We start from the raw sequence: 14,307 nt of genomic DNA, 5'->3' as shown, positions 1-14,307 counted from the left end.
TGTTAATTACATCAAAGCAAACCGGTCACCAGAGAAGCCGTTTAATTCTGCATCTATCTCAACCCCGAGCCGCACCAGCCTTTCAGCGGTGCGTTCAAAGACCCCACGTAAAGAAACAACTCCTCTGATCTCTCAGATAGTCGATCAGACAAGAAACAAACGGAGAACGATGAATTCAGACGCAGGCGCTTTGATGGTTGATTCAAACATTTAATCTTAATTATTACCAGCAAATCAAATCACGTGGGGCGATGCAGTGAATAAAAAAAGGAATACATGACAGATAAAGTCTTTATTTATCCAACATGCTTCACCTGAACCCTTGTATATTACTAATAGATCTTCCTAAATAAATAAACAAGTAAGAAATAAAACTGGGAAATGAAACGTCTCCTCCTGTCACGATTTCAGATTTAATGTCATTTAAGTAATAATACTTCAAGTAAAATAGAAACGCTTCGTCTAATCGTTAAACGTAACTTCCAGTGTGCGCTGTGAATTTAAATAATCACTACATATTCAAATCAGCCTGAACATAATATCTAATAAATATGAATGGCGCAGCAAAGCCGGGTTGATCCTCTGCTTCGTGCGCGCTCTGCTGCTCCTGCACTTCCTTGGATCACTCAAGTTCGCGTCTCTCTCACCCCCCCCCATGCCTTCTGTCCATTGGTGTCTTCTATAGGTAGTCCATAATGAGTGTCCATTGGCCTTCCATCATGCCCCCCCCCCCCCACACTGGCCCTGCCCTTGTTTGATACGTCTCAGTCCGTCCATCTCCTGACGTTCAAGTTCGCAGAGACGTCACGTCCGCACTTGAACTTGCAGCTCGGAGGTGGCGGCGCGGCGCGGGGGGGGGGGCTTCGTCGTACCCCCACCACTCTGTCTCTCTCTTGGCGAAGAAGTCATGAAGAGGTCCGCACGGTCCTTTGCGCGCTCCGCCTCGCCCGCTCTATGAGCTGCAGCCTCGGCTGTTTTTTTTGGTGGTGGTGGTGGGGATGGGGGGGGGTTCATCTGGATGCCCGACGCGTCAATGAAGATCTTTGATCCGGAGTCGACCTCGTAGGAACGGATTTCCCGATGTGAACGCCGCTGAGAAGCCGACACCAGACCGACATGTCTCGCCGCAAGCAGGGCAAACCCCAGCACTTGAGCAAACGGGAGTTTTCGCGTAAGTGGAGCCGAAGCGGGTTTAGCTGCGCGCGTCTCTCGGAGAGGCGCCTCCTGTTTGTTTGTTTGTTTGTTTTACGCGTGGGGTAACTTCCGTGGGGCATTAGAATAGGTGCGATCCGTCCACGGACGCTGTCCACGCATCGGGACTGAATTAAGACGCAAACGTTCCCGGGACATGAGTTGCGTTGGATGAATTCCTCCGGTGGAAGTTTCAGAGACGTCCACCTTGCGTTTGTCCTGGACGCGTCCATCGCCATTAAAGGGCATGTACGCGCTTTATGACCAGAGACCTTTGGCTGCGTGACCAGACCTGCGCCGCTGGACTTTTACGCGTAACGCTGCCTCACTCCTCCGCCCACGCGCCCTTATTTTCGTTGTTGGGATGTGTTTGGAGGCGGGTTGGCTGGTTTTGGACACGGGGAAGTGGCGTGCCCCACACACATACCCCACTCGTCCACGGCGCAGAGACCTCGTGCGCGTTTCCGAGCGCGAGAATGTGGATGCCTCCCAGCTGCTGTTTAAACGCAACATGTCTGGCGGTGCCTGCTCATTACCTGATGTACATGCGTAACACATGGGCTGGATCTCCCGCGTGTAAAGCCGCAGGAAAGTCCGTGCGCAACGCCGCTTTTACGAGCATGGAAGCAGAACGCAGGAGAAGTGGTTGCGTGCGCGCGCGTGTGCCTGACGGAACTGCGGGACGTTGATTGAGATTGCGTGACAGAAAGGTTTTTGCGTTTGAGCTTGTTCCAGCCGTCTGTTTGGAACCAGCAGGAGCGGCTCGATCCATGCGCGCCGGTCGGTCCGTGAACGCGTCTCCGAGCGAGCAGATTGGCTTCACTTCAGCTCGAAGCAGCGATCGGGAGGCTAATTATTCTGTCTCTGCATGCTGTTCTCATTTTAGTTGAGTCCAATTAGGCTCTCGCAACACGTCTGCCTTCATTTGAGGGCTAATTGTCCAAAGGTGTGTCGGTGGGGGGCGCAATACGATAGTCCCGCAGGCGTTTAAGGACTTGAACTTGATCCACTTTATCCCCGGGCTGCTTGATTGGCAGATATAAGTGTTTATACTTTATATGATTTTAGGTGAGTGTGTTTTTTTTTAGAGATAAAAATGTAATGACTTAATAGCCTATTAATAAACGTAATGAAAAATAGCCTAAATACGATCTTACAAACCTTTTTCTTTTTCACTCTGGCAGAAATGTAATTTCCCGCACATAATTACAATTTTGGCTCCGATTGGTCAGACTCTGTTATGTTTAGTGTGACGTAATAAACGTCTATTCATTTGAACATACACTTAAATCCACATCCATGATCCATTTCTTTTGCTACCGTTTTAAAATGAAGAATAGAAGTAGATCATTTGAGTCAGACCCCCCCCCCAAAAAAAGACATAACCAATGTTATATAATTGATAAACAGGCCTATCCTGCATCCCAGTCGGAAACACTGAGCTAAACGACTTCACAATCTGCTGCAGGTCGACGTCTGGATAGGAAGGACGAGAGGAAGTTATTCTCATCGCTCTTGTGGGGCATCAAAATGAGATTATTTCTGCTTGAAGAATATCTTTCTGCCGAACCCGGCCTCACACCTCTTGTCCGACCGTGGCATAAGCCGGTTAAGATAAGCCCCTGCAAAATAGCGGCACATTCACTCATCTTTAATGAAATGTGTGTGTGTGTGTGTGTGCGCATGTGTGTGTGTGTGTGTGGGGGGGGCAATCCAGGTAACAGGCCCTATCTTGCATAGTCCCTCACCGGCTTCTCGCCTGACCCAACACAGAATTAAAGGTTGAACCGCCAGCAAGAATTCATCACATCTTATCTCAACATCCCTGTTGGGGCGCCAAATGTCGTTTACGGTGTGCTCTCTCTCTCCCTCTCTCTCTCTCTCCCCCCCCCCCCCCCCCTTCGGTCCCTCCCTCTCCGTCAGTACGTCAGGGACCTACTCCACATCCAACCCCTCACATGTTTCACCTCGGTTCACGAGATCCCAGAACTTTTAACGAAATGGGGGTCCAATCATCTTGAACTCAAATTAGAATCTATTTTTTGATTCTCGGAGGTGTTGGGTTCATTAAGACAGCGAGATTGGCGGCACAATAAAGCGGGTCAAGTAGCTTAATGGTTTGGCGGCTGTCTAGAAGTTGAGCGTGTCTCCGAGGCAGATCTCAGGCCTCCGCTTGTCTGTTTCTAGAACTGTCTTCATACAGATTTCATAAATCAGCAGAACTCGACCTCACGATCCTCCTTCTTGTCTCCCCGTCCAGCTGAGCCGATCTCAGGTGCTCTACTGGAAGAAGACTCTCAGGACTCCCCCAGGCTCGGAGTGGCTCAGGACGAGCCCCTAAAAGGTGACCTGGACCTGCTGACCTGTGGCCAGTGCCACTCCCGCTTCCCCCTGGCCGACATCCTTCTGTTCATCGAGCACAAAAGGAGACAGTGCCACGGGAGCCTCTGTATGGACAAGCCTCTGGACAGGCCGCCGTCCTCCCCACTCGCCTCGCCCCTCTCCACCTCCTCGCCGCACTCGCGGACCCACCATCAGCACCCGAGGAGGGTGTACCACCCCGTGGAGGTGGCCGTTCAGGTGTCGCCGCGGGACGAGGATTGTTTACCGGCACCCTTGCAAGGAATAATCCCCAAGCAGGAGAATATCACAGGTAAAAGGGGGGGGGGCTTTAAACTTGAGGAGCCTTAAAACCTCTGTCGGGTTTCCCTGAATAGGAGTCGTTGACCGACCTCTGAAGGTGACTCGATTGTTCGTGTTTCTGCCGGGGCTAACCGGCTGGCTGATGTGCAAACAACGCCGGGTTCCTTGCAGGGCGGGGCTTGACGGCGACCGGCCTTCTTTAAGCCTTTGTTCACAACAATCTGGGCCGCCGATCCGTGCGAGCCGTGATTTCACTTAGTGCCAATTCAGGCTGAAAGCAGCGGGAGGAGGAGGAGGAGTGACATCCGTGCGCTGCTGGACCGTGTTTGCCAACGCTGCGGCTTTGTCACATGGCGAAGCGACCACGGAGTAGCTAGCTCGCCGGCTCAGAATGACTGGCGTCCATTAGCGGCGCAGCTCGTGAAACATCTGCCCTGTGCGTGAACGCGAGCGCATCCAACATGCCTCCTGGCCCTGTCAAATGCTCAGACGTGCTTTTTTTTTTGCTGCTTCAGGCCGTCATGCAGCGGCGGTCACATGGCACCAGAAGGTCACATGCGCCGCCGCCGGGGCTTTATTTACTGGCCTCTGCGCCTCTTGGCCTTGTGCAACAGTCAGGCGTTTCTAGTGTTGATTCTTTTGGTTTGGGCGTGTCCCGTCCCGCCGCGACGCCTCGGCTAACTGCGTCTCATGTCGCGTCCTTTTGGGTGAAGCCAGTGCATGGGATTGAACCGCTCACCGGTCAGCTACCCCCACCTCTGTGTTCTGCTTCCAGGATTGATGGATCCAGCCTGGCAGTGCCAGCGCAGCGCCCCGCAGCCCATATGCTCGCTGCCATGTTCCCTCGCCCTTCTCAGTTAGAGGCTGACATGAGATGAGGCATCTCTGTGCACGCGGCGCCGGCACAGCCGTCCCGCTCGGTTTATTCCCGGCGTGTGTGCTACATGTTACACCCGTAAATATACGATACATCCCGCTGCAGCACATACGCTCAAATGACCCCCCCCGAAATGTCATCTGATGCAGGAGTATTTCTGTATGGACAGCAGCTTCTACGTATGGGGGACGCAGGCTGAGAAACGAGCCTGACACCCACCGATGGGTTGAATGTGTAGATGGGGGCGGGGGGGAAGGTGTTCATTTGTTTGTAATGCATCCCTTAGCTGGAGATGAAGCTGCGCCCCTTGGTCCGCCATCTCTGGGACAGCTGAGGCCGTCTGGGAGTCTCACGGCTGCAGCTGGGGGGGGAGGGGGGGGGTCTCCAGTCTGGAGCTCCCGGGCCGTTAGGAGAGGGCGAGGGCAGCCGTCATTTGCATGATAAACAATTTAAGATATGCACAGAGACACCGTCGCTTCTCTCCAGATTATAGATGGCCCAGAAACGCAGCAGATGACGGCTTCTCACACGAACTACGCTCGTCTCACGTGACGCGCTCACCAGGGAGGCGGAGATACGCTCGCGCTTCACTCACACACACACACACACGCATTGTTCCCTGAACTAAACGTGGTTGTTATCAGTGCAATAAATGATTGTTTGATCTTCCTACTTTGAGTAATTGGAGGAACGTGCTTCTAATTTCTCTGATTTCGGGGCCACAAGACTGCAACACAGGATCCGTCGCATCCGACAGAGTAACTGGTAAAATCATAATTAGTGAAATTTCTCCTTTCTCCTCACTAATTTCTATTACTGTTGAAGCCCCCCCCCCCCCCCCCATCCTTGCCACATTGCAGCCGATCAGCCTCTTTCCGGCGCTCGGCCTCCATTGTACCCTGAACCCTGAATCGATACTGAGTTAATTACGGCGGCCACCTTTGGAGGAAAACATTCCAACAACGGAGCCTCGTCTCTCACAACGTCTCTCACAACGCCTCTCACAACGCCTCTCTGCGCCGCCGCAGCTCGCCCGTCCTGTTCTTCCCCGTGCGTTGAGACAAAGGTATTTAGCCGGTTCCATGCTGGCGCCGCGCCACCGTTCTCTAACCCGGCAGCCCGGCCGCTCCCCTCCCAAGCACACACTGGGTATCTGAACTTGGGGGCAGGGCAGTTGTCGAGTGTGCGTGTGTAACGTGTGCACTGTATGGTGGTGAGTGATAGGGCAACTCCACGGAGGCCATGTTGTGTGGCCTGTGTGTTTGTGCATGCACACGGATCACTTTGCGTGCCTTTGTTCCAGCGATCACTTTAATTGATACTGAATAGACGCAGATGAAAACTATTGTCTTAATATTCCCGCCACAAGCCTCTAATTTTATCCTACGGTCGCTCTGGACACGGACAAAACGGCTCCTATTTTTGGATGTGGGCTCCGCTGAGTTTAAATTAAGGTGAACAGGAATGGTTTTTGGGATGAATTTTTCATAGGACACTTTTTTTGGGCGGGGGGGTATTCTGAAGCTCGGCTAAACGCCAGCGGAGCTTTCAGGCTCCGTTGTCGGACGGAGTGTTGGTGGCTGTGGCCGCGTTCCAGTTCTGAAGTCTAGTGGAGGTTTACATCTCCAGTGTGGACGGGGTGTAGAACTAACGTGTGAGCACGTGTGTGCACGTGTGTCAGTGTGGTTTTAACCACTTAAACTGGTTTTAGCTGTATGTGTGTGTGATAGAGAGGGGGAGAGAGCGTTAAAACTTTACTACTTTGGGCATACAAGGCTGAACATGAAAGGGTCTTTGACTTGGCAAGCCTCGTCTGAGGACACCCCACCGTGGACCGTGCCAGGCCAGACTTGGCACACAGCGCCGGGATGGGCTGGGCCCTAATTGTGTGTGTGTGTGCGTGTGTGTGTGTGTGTGTGTGTGGACGTGGACGAGGGAGGTAGAGGAAGTGGATCTCTGGACTAAACTGATGTTTTGTGTGTTTAGGAGCAGGACTTTTGCTGTTGAGGTGGCTCCTGTGCGTGTGATTGGCAGCAGAGGAGTGTATGTACTAAGAGGGAGGGGTGTGTGTGTGTGTGTGTGTGTGTGCGTGTGTGTGTGTGTCCTCAGGGCTAATGGCTTGGGCTTTCTGTGTCTGTTTGTCTTCTAACAACCCTGGTACCGCAGCCCCAGGCAGTTCAGGTGGAGGCTAGTTCAAGTATGCACGCACACACACACACACACACACAAACACACAAACACACACTGGTTTTGTCTGTGGTCCTTTAATGTGTTGTGATCTGTCAGAATCATATTATACTTATTTTAACTCTCTCGCTCTCTCTCTCTTTCTTTCCTTTGTCTCTCTCTGTGTCCTTCTCTTCCTCACACGTCAACCCTGTGTTTTGTCTTGAAGGACTGGAACCTCTAGTTTTGGCGGGCTTAGCACACCCGTTCCTTTTCGAAGGCTTTCGTTGTGCGCTCTTCTTGCTCGTCCACGCTCGCATCGATTTGGCCGTAGGGCGGAACACACAAATGCACACGCAACCACGCGGCGCAACAGAAACAACCGGGTTTTACCACGAGAGACGGGAAGCATCTTCAAAAATAAGCACGTCGCGCCTCGGCCCTGTCAGCTGCGTGGCAGGCAGCCATGTCACGAGGTCAGGGTTTGTCTGACGGCGTCAGGGCCTGTCACGCCAGCCGCTGGCTTCACCACCTGCAGGTTAATGACTTTATTTTTAGACAGAACAGAAACAGAAGAGAAAAGCGCCTTTGATACAGCTGCAACTCAGCCGGTGGGGGATAATCGCCATAAAGGACAGCAGCGGTATTTTAAGAAGTAGGCGGGTTAATTCAGGGCAAGAATGAGAGCAAATTTCACAGCGTGCTTTTAATATTTTTCCTTAAAAAACAACAGCTTTTTTTTATCCTTAAAGTCCTCATTTAGGTCACTGATTAAAACCGATTCTCCTGTTTTGTGACGCGGTCGCCTCCTGCTCCGTTTCTTCCTGTCGTGGCGCTGCAGGCGCACCGTTTGGCCGTCTTCATGCCCATCGGGGTCGTTCTGATGACACGGCAGCGTCATGTTCGCCTCAGCCCACTCATCCTGCTATCTGTCCATCCAGACTATCTTAGGCGCTGCAGGTCTGTGGGTGTGTGGACCTGTTTGTGTGTGTGTGTGTCTGTGTGTGGGGGGGGGTCTTATCTCAGCCAGAGCGATCCAGAACGAGAGAGCCCCCCCCCTGTATCTGGCGTTGTGAATCCTCGCCGTCATTGTGCATGCAAACCGTTCGGCTGCTGCACTTAACATAAATGTATAGTAATAAGTTTCTGTATTCCTCGGAGGGTTTTGTGTTCAAAAGCTCATTCCCTTCCTAATGGAGCAAATGAACGATACATTTGATCCCAGCGTTGAATCCCACGGCTTTCTAATGAAAATCAGAAGTTTGTGGCCTTGTTCATTTTTTTTTGAAGAGAGCGATAATTTGGTGATTAGAATCATTTCAAACTGCGTGGTGTCGGCATGGCGGCGTGCAACGCCATCGAACGTCGCGTGGAAGCACGCACACACTCTACCTCCCATCCAACCCCCCCGCACCAAACTGACCCTCAGCCCTCGTTGCTCACACACACAGTCCACTCCTGTCCACGGCGCCCTTTCCACTCGCCTGCTGAATCTCACTGATAACATGCCGGCGCCCTCATTTGAATTTGAAGCGCATCCCTTAATCTTCAAAGGCCTGATTGCTTTATGAATATGCATGGCCTGAGCTGACTCTCTGTTCATTACCTTGTTGTAAATTCTAATGACCATTAGGGCCTCGCGCGGTAATTGCCAATTGTTTTGCATTTTTGATTAGCCTCTTACTGGAGCGCATTCTGAACACGTCGGCCCGGCCTGCCAGGCAGGCCGCGGCGATGAAGCTGAGGGCGAGACGAAGAGCTGAGGAGGAAAACGGGACAGTGGCGGGAGAGGCTTTTAAAAATGCGTAAGACGATGTTAGTTTGATGCCCACCTCATAACGATGCTTTCATACAAGGCCGACTTTGATGGGGGTGGGGGGGTGGGGTGGGGCGCTGAAGCGTCCAACTGGATGTTCCTTAAACAAGCTTGTCTCTGCAGCGCTTGAGTGCAAGAGCATGTAGCTGCGTCAGCATGCGTGTTTGTTGACCTGTGCCTGGATATCTGCCTGACCGCGTGCACGTGTCCACGTTTGCGTGCAGTCGGGTGGGGGTCGTCGGTCCATGCGGCGGGAGTGGAGGGCAGGTTCTGCCGGTGCATCCCAATGCACACCGTGCCCGGGTCTTATCAAAGATTGATGGCTCCGAGCAGAATGGCATCACCCTGCTACAACTTGATAACATCTAATGGATAATTTAGCGTTCTAAAACCGGCAGCCCCCCCCGCCCCCCCTCTTTCCAGCAGACTGGAGAGGAGAGCAACTGCTGAGCATTTGGGGCTGTGACTGTGTCCCATGGAGACACATGAGGACAGGGAGGATGAAGAAGGGTGAAAGGAGGTGACATAGAAAATGCATGTGTTTGTGATCGTGATGTGAGCCCCATCCCTCGTCCCTCGTCCCAAATTAGAGGAGCGTCCCTGCCGTCGTCATCGTCAGGCCGACATGAGGCAGGGAGCAGGAGTCGCTTCCTTTAAGTTCCCGTTTGTGATTCTGGCAGCACACACACACACACACACACACACATGCGTAACAATGACACGCTGGTCTGTGTGCCGTGCCTGTAGTGAGCACAGAATAACACGTGGATCGCCACACGGCTCGTGAAAACACCGAGAACCGAGTCGTTTCTTGACGGTGGACCTGAGCTGGAAAAAAAGAGGCTTCAATTGAAGTAAAAAAAAAAAAAAAAGACAATCTGCCTCCATCCAAGAAATGGGTTTATCCCTTCCAGTTTCACAGCACTCCTAATCTCCGTAGTGTTTATATTCAGCTCCCGGGCCTCCGGGGCCTCCTGCCGCTCCTTCCCCGACTATTAAGCCGTTGACAGTTTGACTCGAGGGAATCTGGGAAGGGCTCGGCGGCGTCTGTCTTAGAGGTGTGGATGGAAAGTGGCCTACGTTCTTTGCTCCGTGGGATTCCTTCGCGTTGTGGGTTTGCCTCGTTTCAACAGACGAGGGGGTGCGTTGGCAGAGGAGGAGTATGGGTGGTGGTGGGGGGGGGGGGGGCAAGGACACAATGGGGGAATTGTCCGACTCAGGATCGGCTAGAGCAGGAAACCTTTTGGGTTTAGCGGGCCTGCCGACGCGTCCGTGTCCAGATGAAGAGACGGAGCAGGAGCAGCGGCGGCCGAGGAGTCCGCTGTGGCCAGAGGAGTCAGCCTGATAGCTGGCTTTGTTAAAGGGTCCCAGGGTGTCCCCCTGAACTTGAAGCACTCCGTCTATCTTGAATAGGAGACGCACAAAGTGCATGGGGGCATCGGGGAGGAGGAGGAGGAGGAGGAGAAGAAAAGGAATGATATAGCTTTCAGGGGAAGGGAGAGAAGGGGAGGAGGAGGAGGGAGAGGTAGGTCCCTGGGCGGGCCTGGCTGGGGGTTGGGGAGGTTAAGGGGGGGGGGGGGGGTCACGAGCAGGCATGGCTGAAGGAGAGACGGCGAGGAGGGAGGGGGGGGGGGCTCTCCTCATAGCTGTCCATTAACAGATGAACTTGGCAATGGTCCAGGCCTCAAAGGTCTTAGGAGACAGACAACACCCGCATGCACATGTATGACCCCCCCCCTACCTGCTGACTGAGGGTGGAATGCCACCACGGCTGTTTTTTGTCCAGAGGCAAAAGAGGACACGTCTCTGGTTCACCTCTGTCAGAACCGGTTCAGGCCGGTTAGCTCGACGGACAGACCTCTCTCTCTCTCTCTCCCTCTCTCCCTCCAGCTCGCCTCCTCTCCTCCTCCTCCTCCTCTGTTTTCCACTCTTTAAGAGGAGGAAACGGGGAGAACCTCTAACCTGAGGGCATAGGACAATGCCGAGGCGAGAGAAAAGAAGCGAGGGAGCGTGGGAACAAAGCGAAAGGCGAAAGGATCCAGTCAGAAGCAGGGTGGGAAGATTAGGGGAGAGTGTTTCGTTGTTGTTGTTGTTGGTGCGCTCCTCTTGATGGGGCAACACGAGCTTAACGCCACGGCGGCCATTGTGTGCCTGAAAACACCGCAGCGGAACAGGGTGGTGGAAAACGGCGAGGAGAATTTGATACGAGCGATGTACACAATGAACTCTTGCGCTGTGTGGGCGAGGAATCTTTGTGTGTCAGCCATACGTGCTGGAAGACACCGGCGGCGCCGAGGATCCCGCGCGGGCACACGGGCAGCGATAACGGGAAGCCGGGTTCGAGTGCATAATAAAGCCAAACTCCTCTCCTAATTACAACTCGTATGCGTCCTTTGAGTTTTGAGAGCCGGCTGTTCCAATCCTTCCAGCTCAGAGACAAACCCTGGCTGGAGACGGCGGGCCAGAACGTGCTGTCACGCGGCGAACATCTGAGGAATCCGGGGAACTCACATTTTTACCACTGCGAGATTGTAGAAGCTCTTAATTTGACTCGTCATTCAGAGCGTGGCTGCATTTTATCCTCTCTGTCATCTTGATCAAAGTGTTTCTGGGATTGATTAAAAAAATTAATGATTTCAGATCTTGGTGGAAAGTAAAAGTTGTGAGCGTGAACTTCTGAGGTGACAACACAACTTGTGTGCGCCGCTACGGCGAGGCTGACGTGAGAAGAGGAGGGGCTCAGGTGTCGACTTTCCGGCGAGCCTCGCAGGTGTAAATCGCTCTCGCTTTGTCCTTTTTTTTTTTCCTGCCTCTGTCTTCTTCTGTCCTCGCTCAGGGCCTTGTGGTCTCCGAGAAAGACAAATGAACACCCAACAAAAGACTTCAAGTTCTCTTACAGCCAAAGACGACGATTCATCTCGTATCAAATGTCCTCGTGTTATTAATTCCCAGTTTGGTATACATTCTATTCTTGTGATCGTCTCCTCCTTTTCGAGGAGAACCAGGTTTCGGCATCAAAAGGTGTCAGATATTTAAAGACGTTTGCTTTTCTAGGTTGTTATTCCACCGCATCTGTCCTGGTCTCAGTTGTTGGATGACCCTTTGAACCAGAACCAGCTAATAAGCTCAGTGTGTGTGTGTGTGTTGGATCATAGTCGTTGTTTGCGGCTCCTACCTCCACCCGATGTTTTATCTGACGGCTGCGACGCGTCTTCTGTCTCCTGATGAAGCGACTTCGTTATGCACGAAGCCGTCACACGCGCGCTGCAGGGCAAACGCGGCTAATCCGTGTTGGCCTGCCTGCGTTTTACGTGCGCTTGTGTGCATTTTCCATGTAAATGTATGCAATCTCATTTGCATTTATTTCACAACGCGCTCACTTTAATTTGTTCTTTGTAAAGGAGGCTCTTCTTTTCAAGTGCTCTTTCTTCTCTTGCTCGGAAACATGCTTTCTTGAACTCAACTCTATCGGTGGAGACTTTAGTGCTGAAGCCAACAAAAATGTCTTACTCCTCAGTGTGTGTGTGTGTGTGTGTGTGAGAGAGAGAGAGCGAGATGATGCCTGTTTTTATAATGCCCCCCTGCAAATTTGCATATGCATGTGCAGATTGTACGAGAAGAGCTCTCACACTTAAAGCAGTTGGTCAGGGAGGGTGTTGGGGGGGCTGTTACAAAGGTTGTGTGTATGGTGTATGTGTGTGTGTGTGCTTGTTGAAAGGGGTCGTGTTGGAGCTTTCACCCTCACCCCCCAGACAAAGCCGGCCACTACACGCAGATGGTAGTCTGCTCGCTTCGGCCGTGTGTGTGTGTGTGTGTGTGTGTGTGTGGACAGACAGATACAAAGATGAAAAGCGTTAGCGATGAATTGGCAAGTGAGAGGATGCTGAGGGGTCGTGGGTGTGTGTGGCATGTACGCTCGGAGTGCGAGACGCGAACCATCCCTTGCATGATGTGGCTGAACGCAGCTCGGTTGCTTAAAAAACACATAAAGTTATGGGCAAGAGAAGTCCTCGGTTTGGGAGATCGCTCCAAGAGTTCAAAGGTCCTAATGTTCAATATGAAATCCCACCTGAGGGTTCTGTTTAAACCCCGGCGCCCCCCCCCCCTGGGGGCCTGTTTGCTGAAACGGCCCCGTGGCCCTCTTAAGAAGGGGCTATCTATCGCTTGGATAGAGTCCAGCATCTCTGACCTCCATGTTTGTTTTGCTTGTATCCCCAGACATAAACACGTCCCTCGCATCCAGACACACAGACAGGAAGTTGTGCTCTCTCTCTCTCTCTCTCTCTCTCTCTCTCTCTCACTCTGAACATGATTTGAACTTAACTGCTCTGTGTATTTGCGCCTTCTCTTCCCTCCTCTACCTGGTTATCTCTCTTTTATTAACACCCTCCCCCCCCCCCCCCCCCCTCCTCCTTTTTCTTGACCAGGTAGTGTTTTTTTTTTTATTATTATTATTTTTAACAGACAAGAAGCCAGACTCCCTCGTGACAACCCACAACTCCGTAGTTCAAAGTGCCAAGGCAACCCTCCTCTATTTCCATGTTGATGGATGCGGACCCCCCATTAGACGGGGGGGTGATGTGGCGGGGAACGCGGTCCAGTCTGGACATGCCCTGGTCTCCCCAGACTCTGGTTCTGCTGTGTCTGCCAAGTCGCAGGGCCAGATTGCCTGTAATAGGCCTGTCATTTTCCTCTCATCATCTGTCAGCACTCTGGATCCCACTGCAGGGTCCAAAGAGGACGACCACGCTCCAATTAAAAAGGTTGACCCCCCCCCCCCCCCAAACACCACCACCACCCACACACACACTTGCTACGTCTTCATTAGCACTCATTTATGCTTCTGTGATGCCTTTCCTTTGAGTTGAGCTGTTTCTTGCTCTTTTAGCTGCCTTTTGTAATCCGTAATGTCCATCACCATATTTCCTTATCTGAGCAGGGATGCTTTTAAATACCCCGACCAAAGGTGGGGCAAATAGGGATCAATATATATAGGCTTCGAGCATAATTGACGGTGCGATTCAGGTCAGTTTGAGAGACGATCTATGTCAGTATCGGTAAAGATCAAACTGCAGGTGAAAATGAAAATGTTTCATTTCTGTCATTCAATCTGTCTTACTCGTTTCTCTAGTGCAAGATGCGACGCTCTAATAATATGCAATAAATGGCCGCCTTTCAAGTTAGCAGAACGGATCAAGCGTTACAATAAACCCGAGAATAGATTTAATTACACTGTGCAAAGAGAACTTGCCTGTCTGTCCACGCTGAATGAGAGGAGTTGGACAGCGGCTGTAATTTATGTGCTAGCCATGCTTTGCCACCATTACACTCATGCTGGCATCAGTCTCTTAAGCTGAAGCCAAACCTGAGCGGATGAAAGGGAGACCTGCGCCTCCGGAATGAAGAGTCACTCCTTTCCTGTCGTCATTCTGGATCGGCCCCATTCCGACTGAGGGAGTAGAGCGCAGGTTCGGGGGACCGATCCACGTCTCTCTATCTCTTCTCGGAGCTTTGGCCTATTCCTGGCTCCTCTTCCCCCCCCCCCCCCCCCACCACCACAGAAGCTCTCTTCCTCACTCTTACCACCTTAATACCATTCTGAACCCTCCTCCCC

At 52.2% G+C, this 14,307-nt stretch overlaps 1 protein-coding gene across 1 annotated transcript in view; it reads left to right on the top strand.

The window, feature by feature from the left end:
• Positions 1–1,116: 1,116 nt before the first annotated feature.
• The window catches only part of LOC137906489 (B-cell lymphoma/leukemia 11A-like), a 23,660-nt gene continuing 10,469 nt past the window's right edge, over positions 1,117–14,307 (top strand). Inside the window, exons 1-2 of the mRNA XM_068750761.1 lie at positions 1,117–1,171; positions 3,452–3,844. Coding sequence (XP_068606862.1) covers positions 1,117–1,171; positions 3,452–3,844 — 448 coding nt within the window. The remainder of the gene's footprint in view (positions 1,172–3,451; positions 3,845–14,307) is intronic.

This window comes from Brachionichthys hirsutus, chromosome 17, assembly GCF_040956055.1.
Source record: "Brachionichthys hirsutus isolate HB-005 chromosome 17, CSIRO-AGI_Bhir_v1, whole genome shotgun sequence".
In the NCBI taxonomy this organism is placed as follows: Eukaryota; Metazoa; Chordata; class Actinopteri; order Lophiiformes; family Brachionichthyidae; genus Brachionichthys; species Brachionichthys hirsutus.
This window is presented reverse-complemented; position numbering and strand designations above follow the sequence as displayed.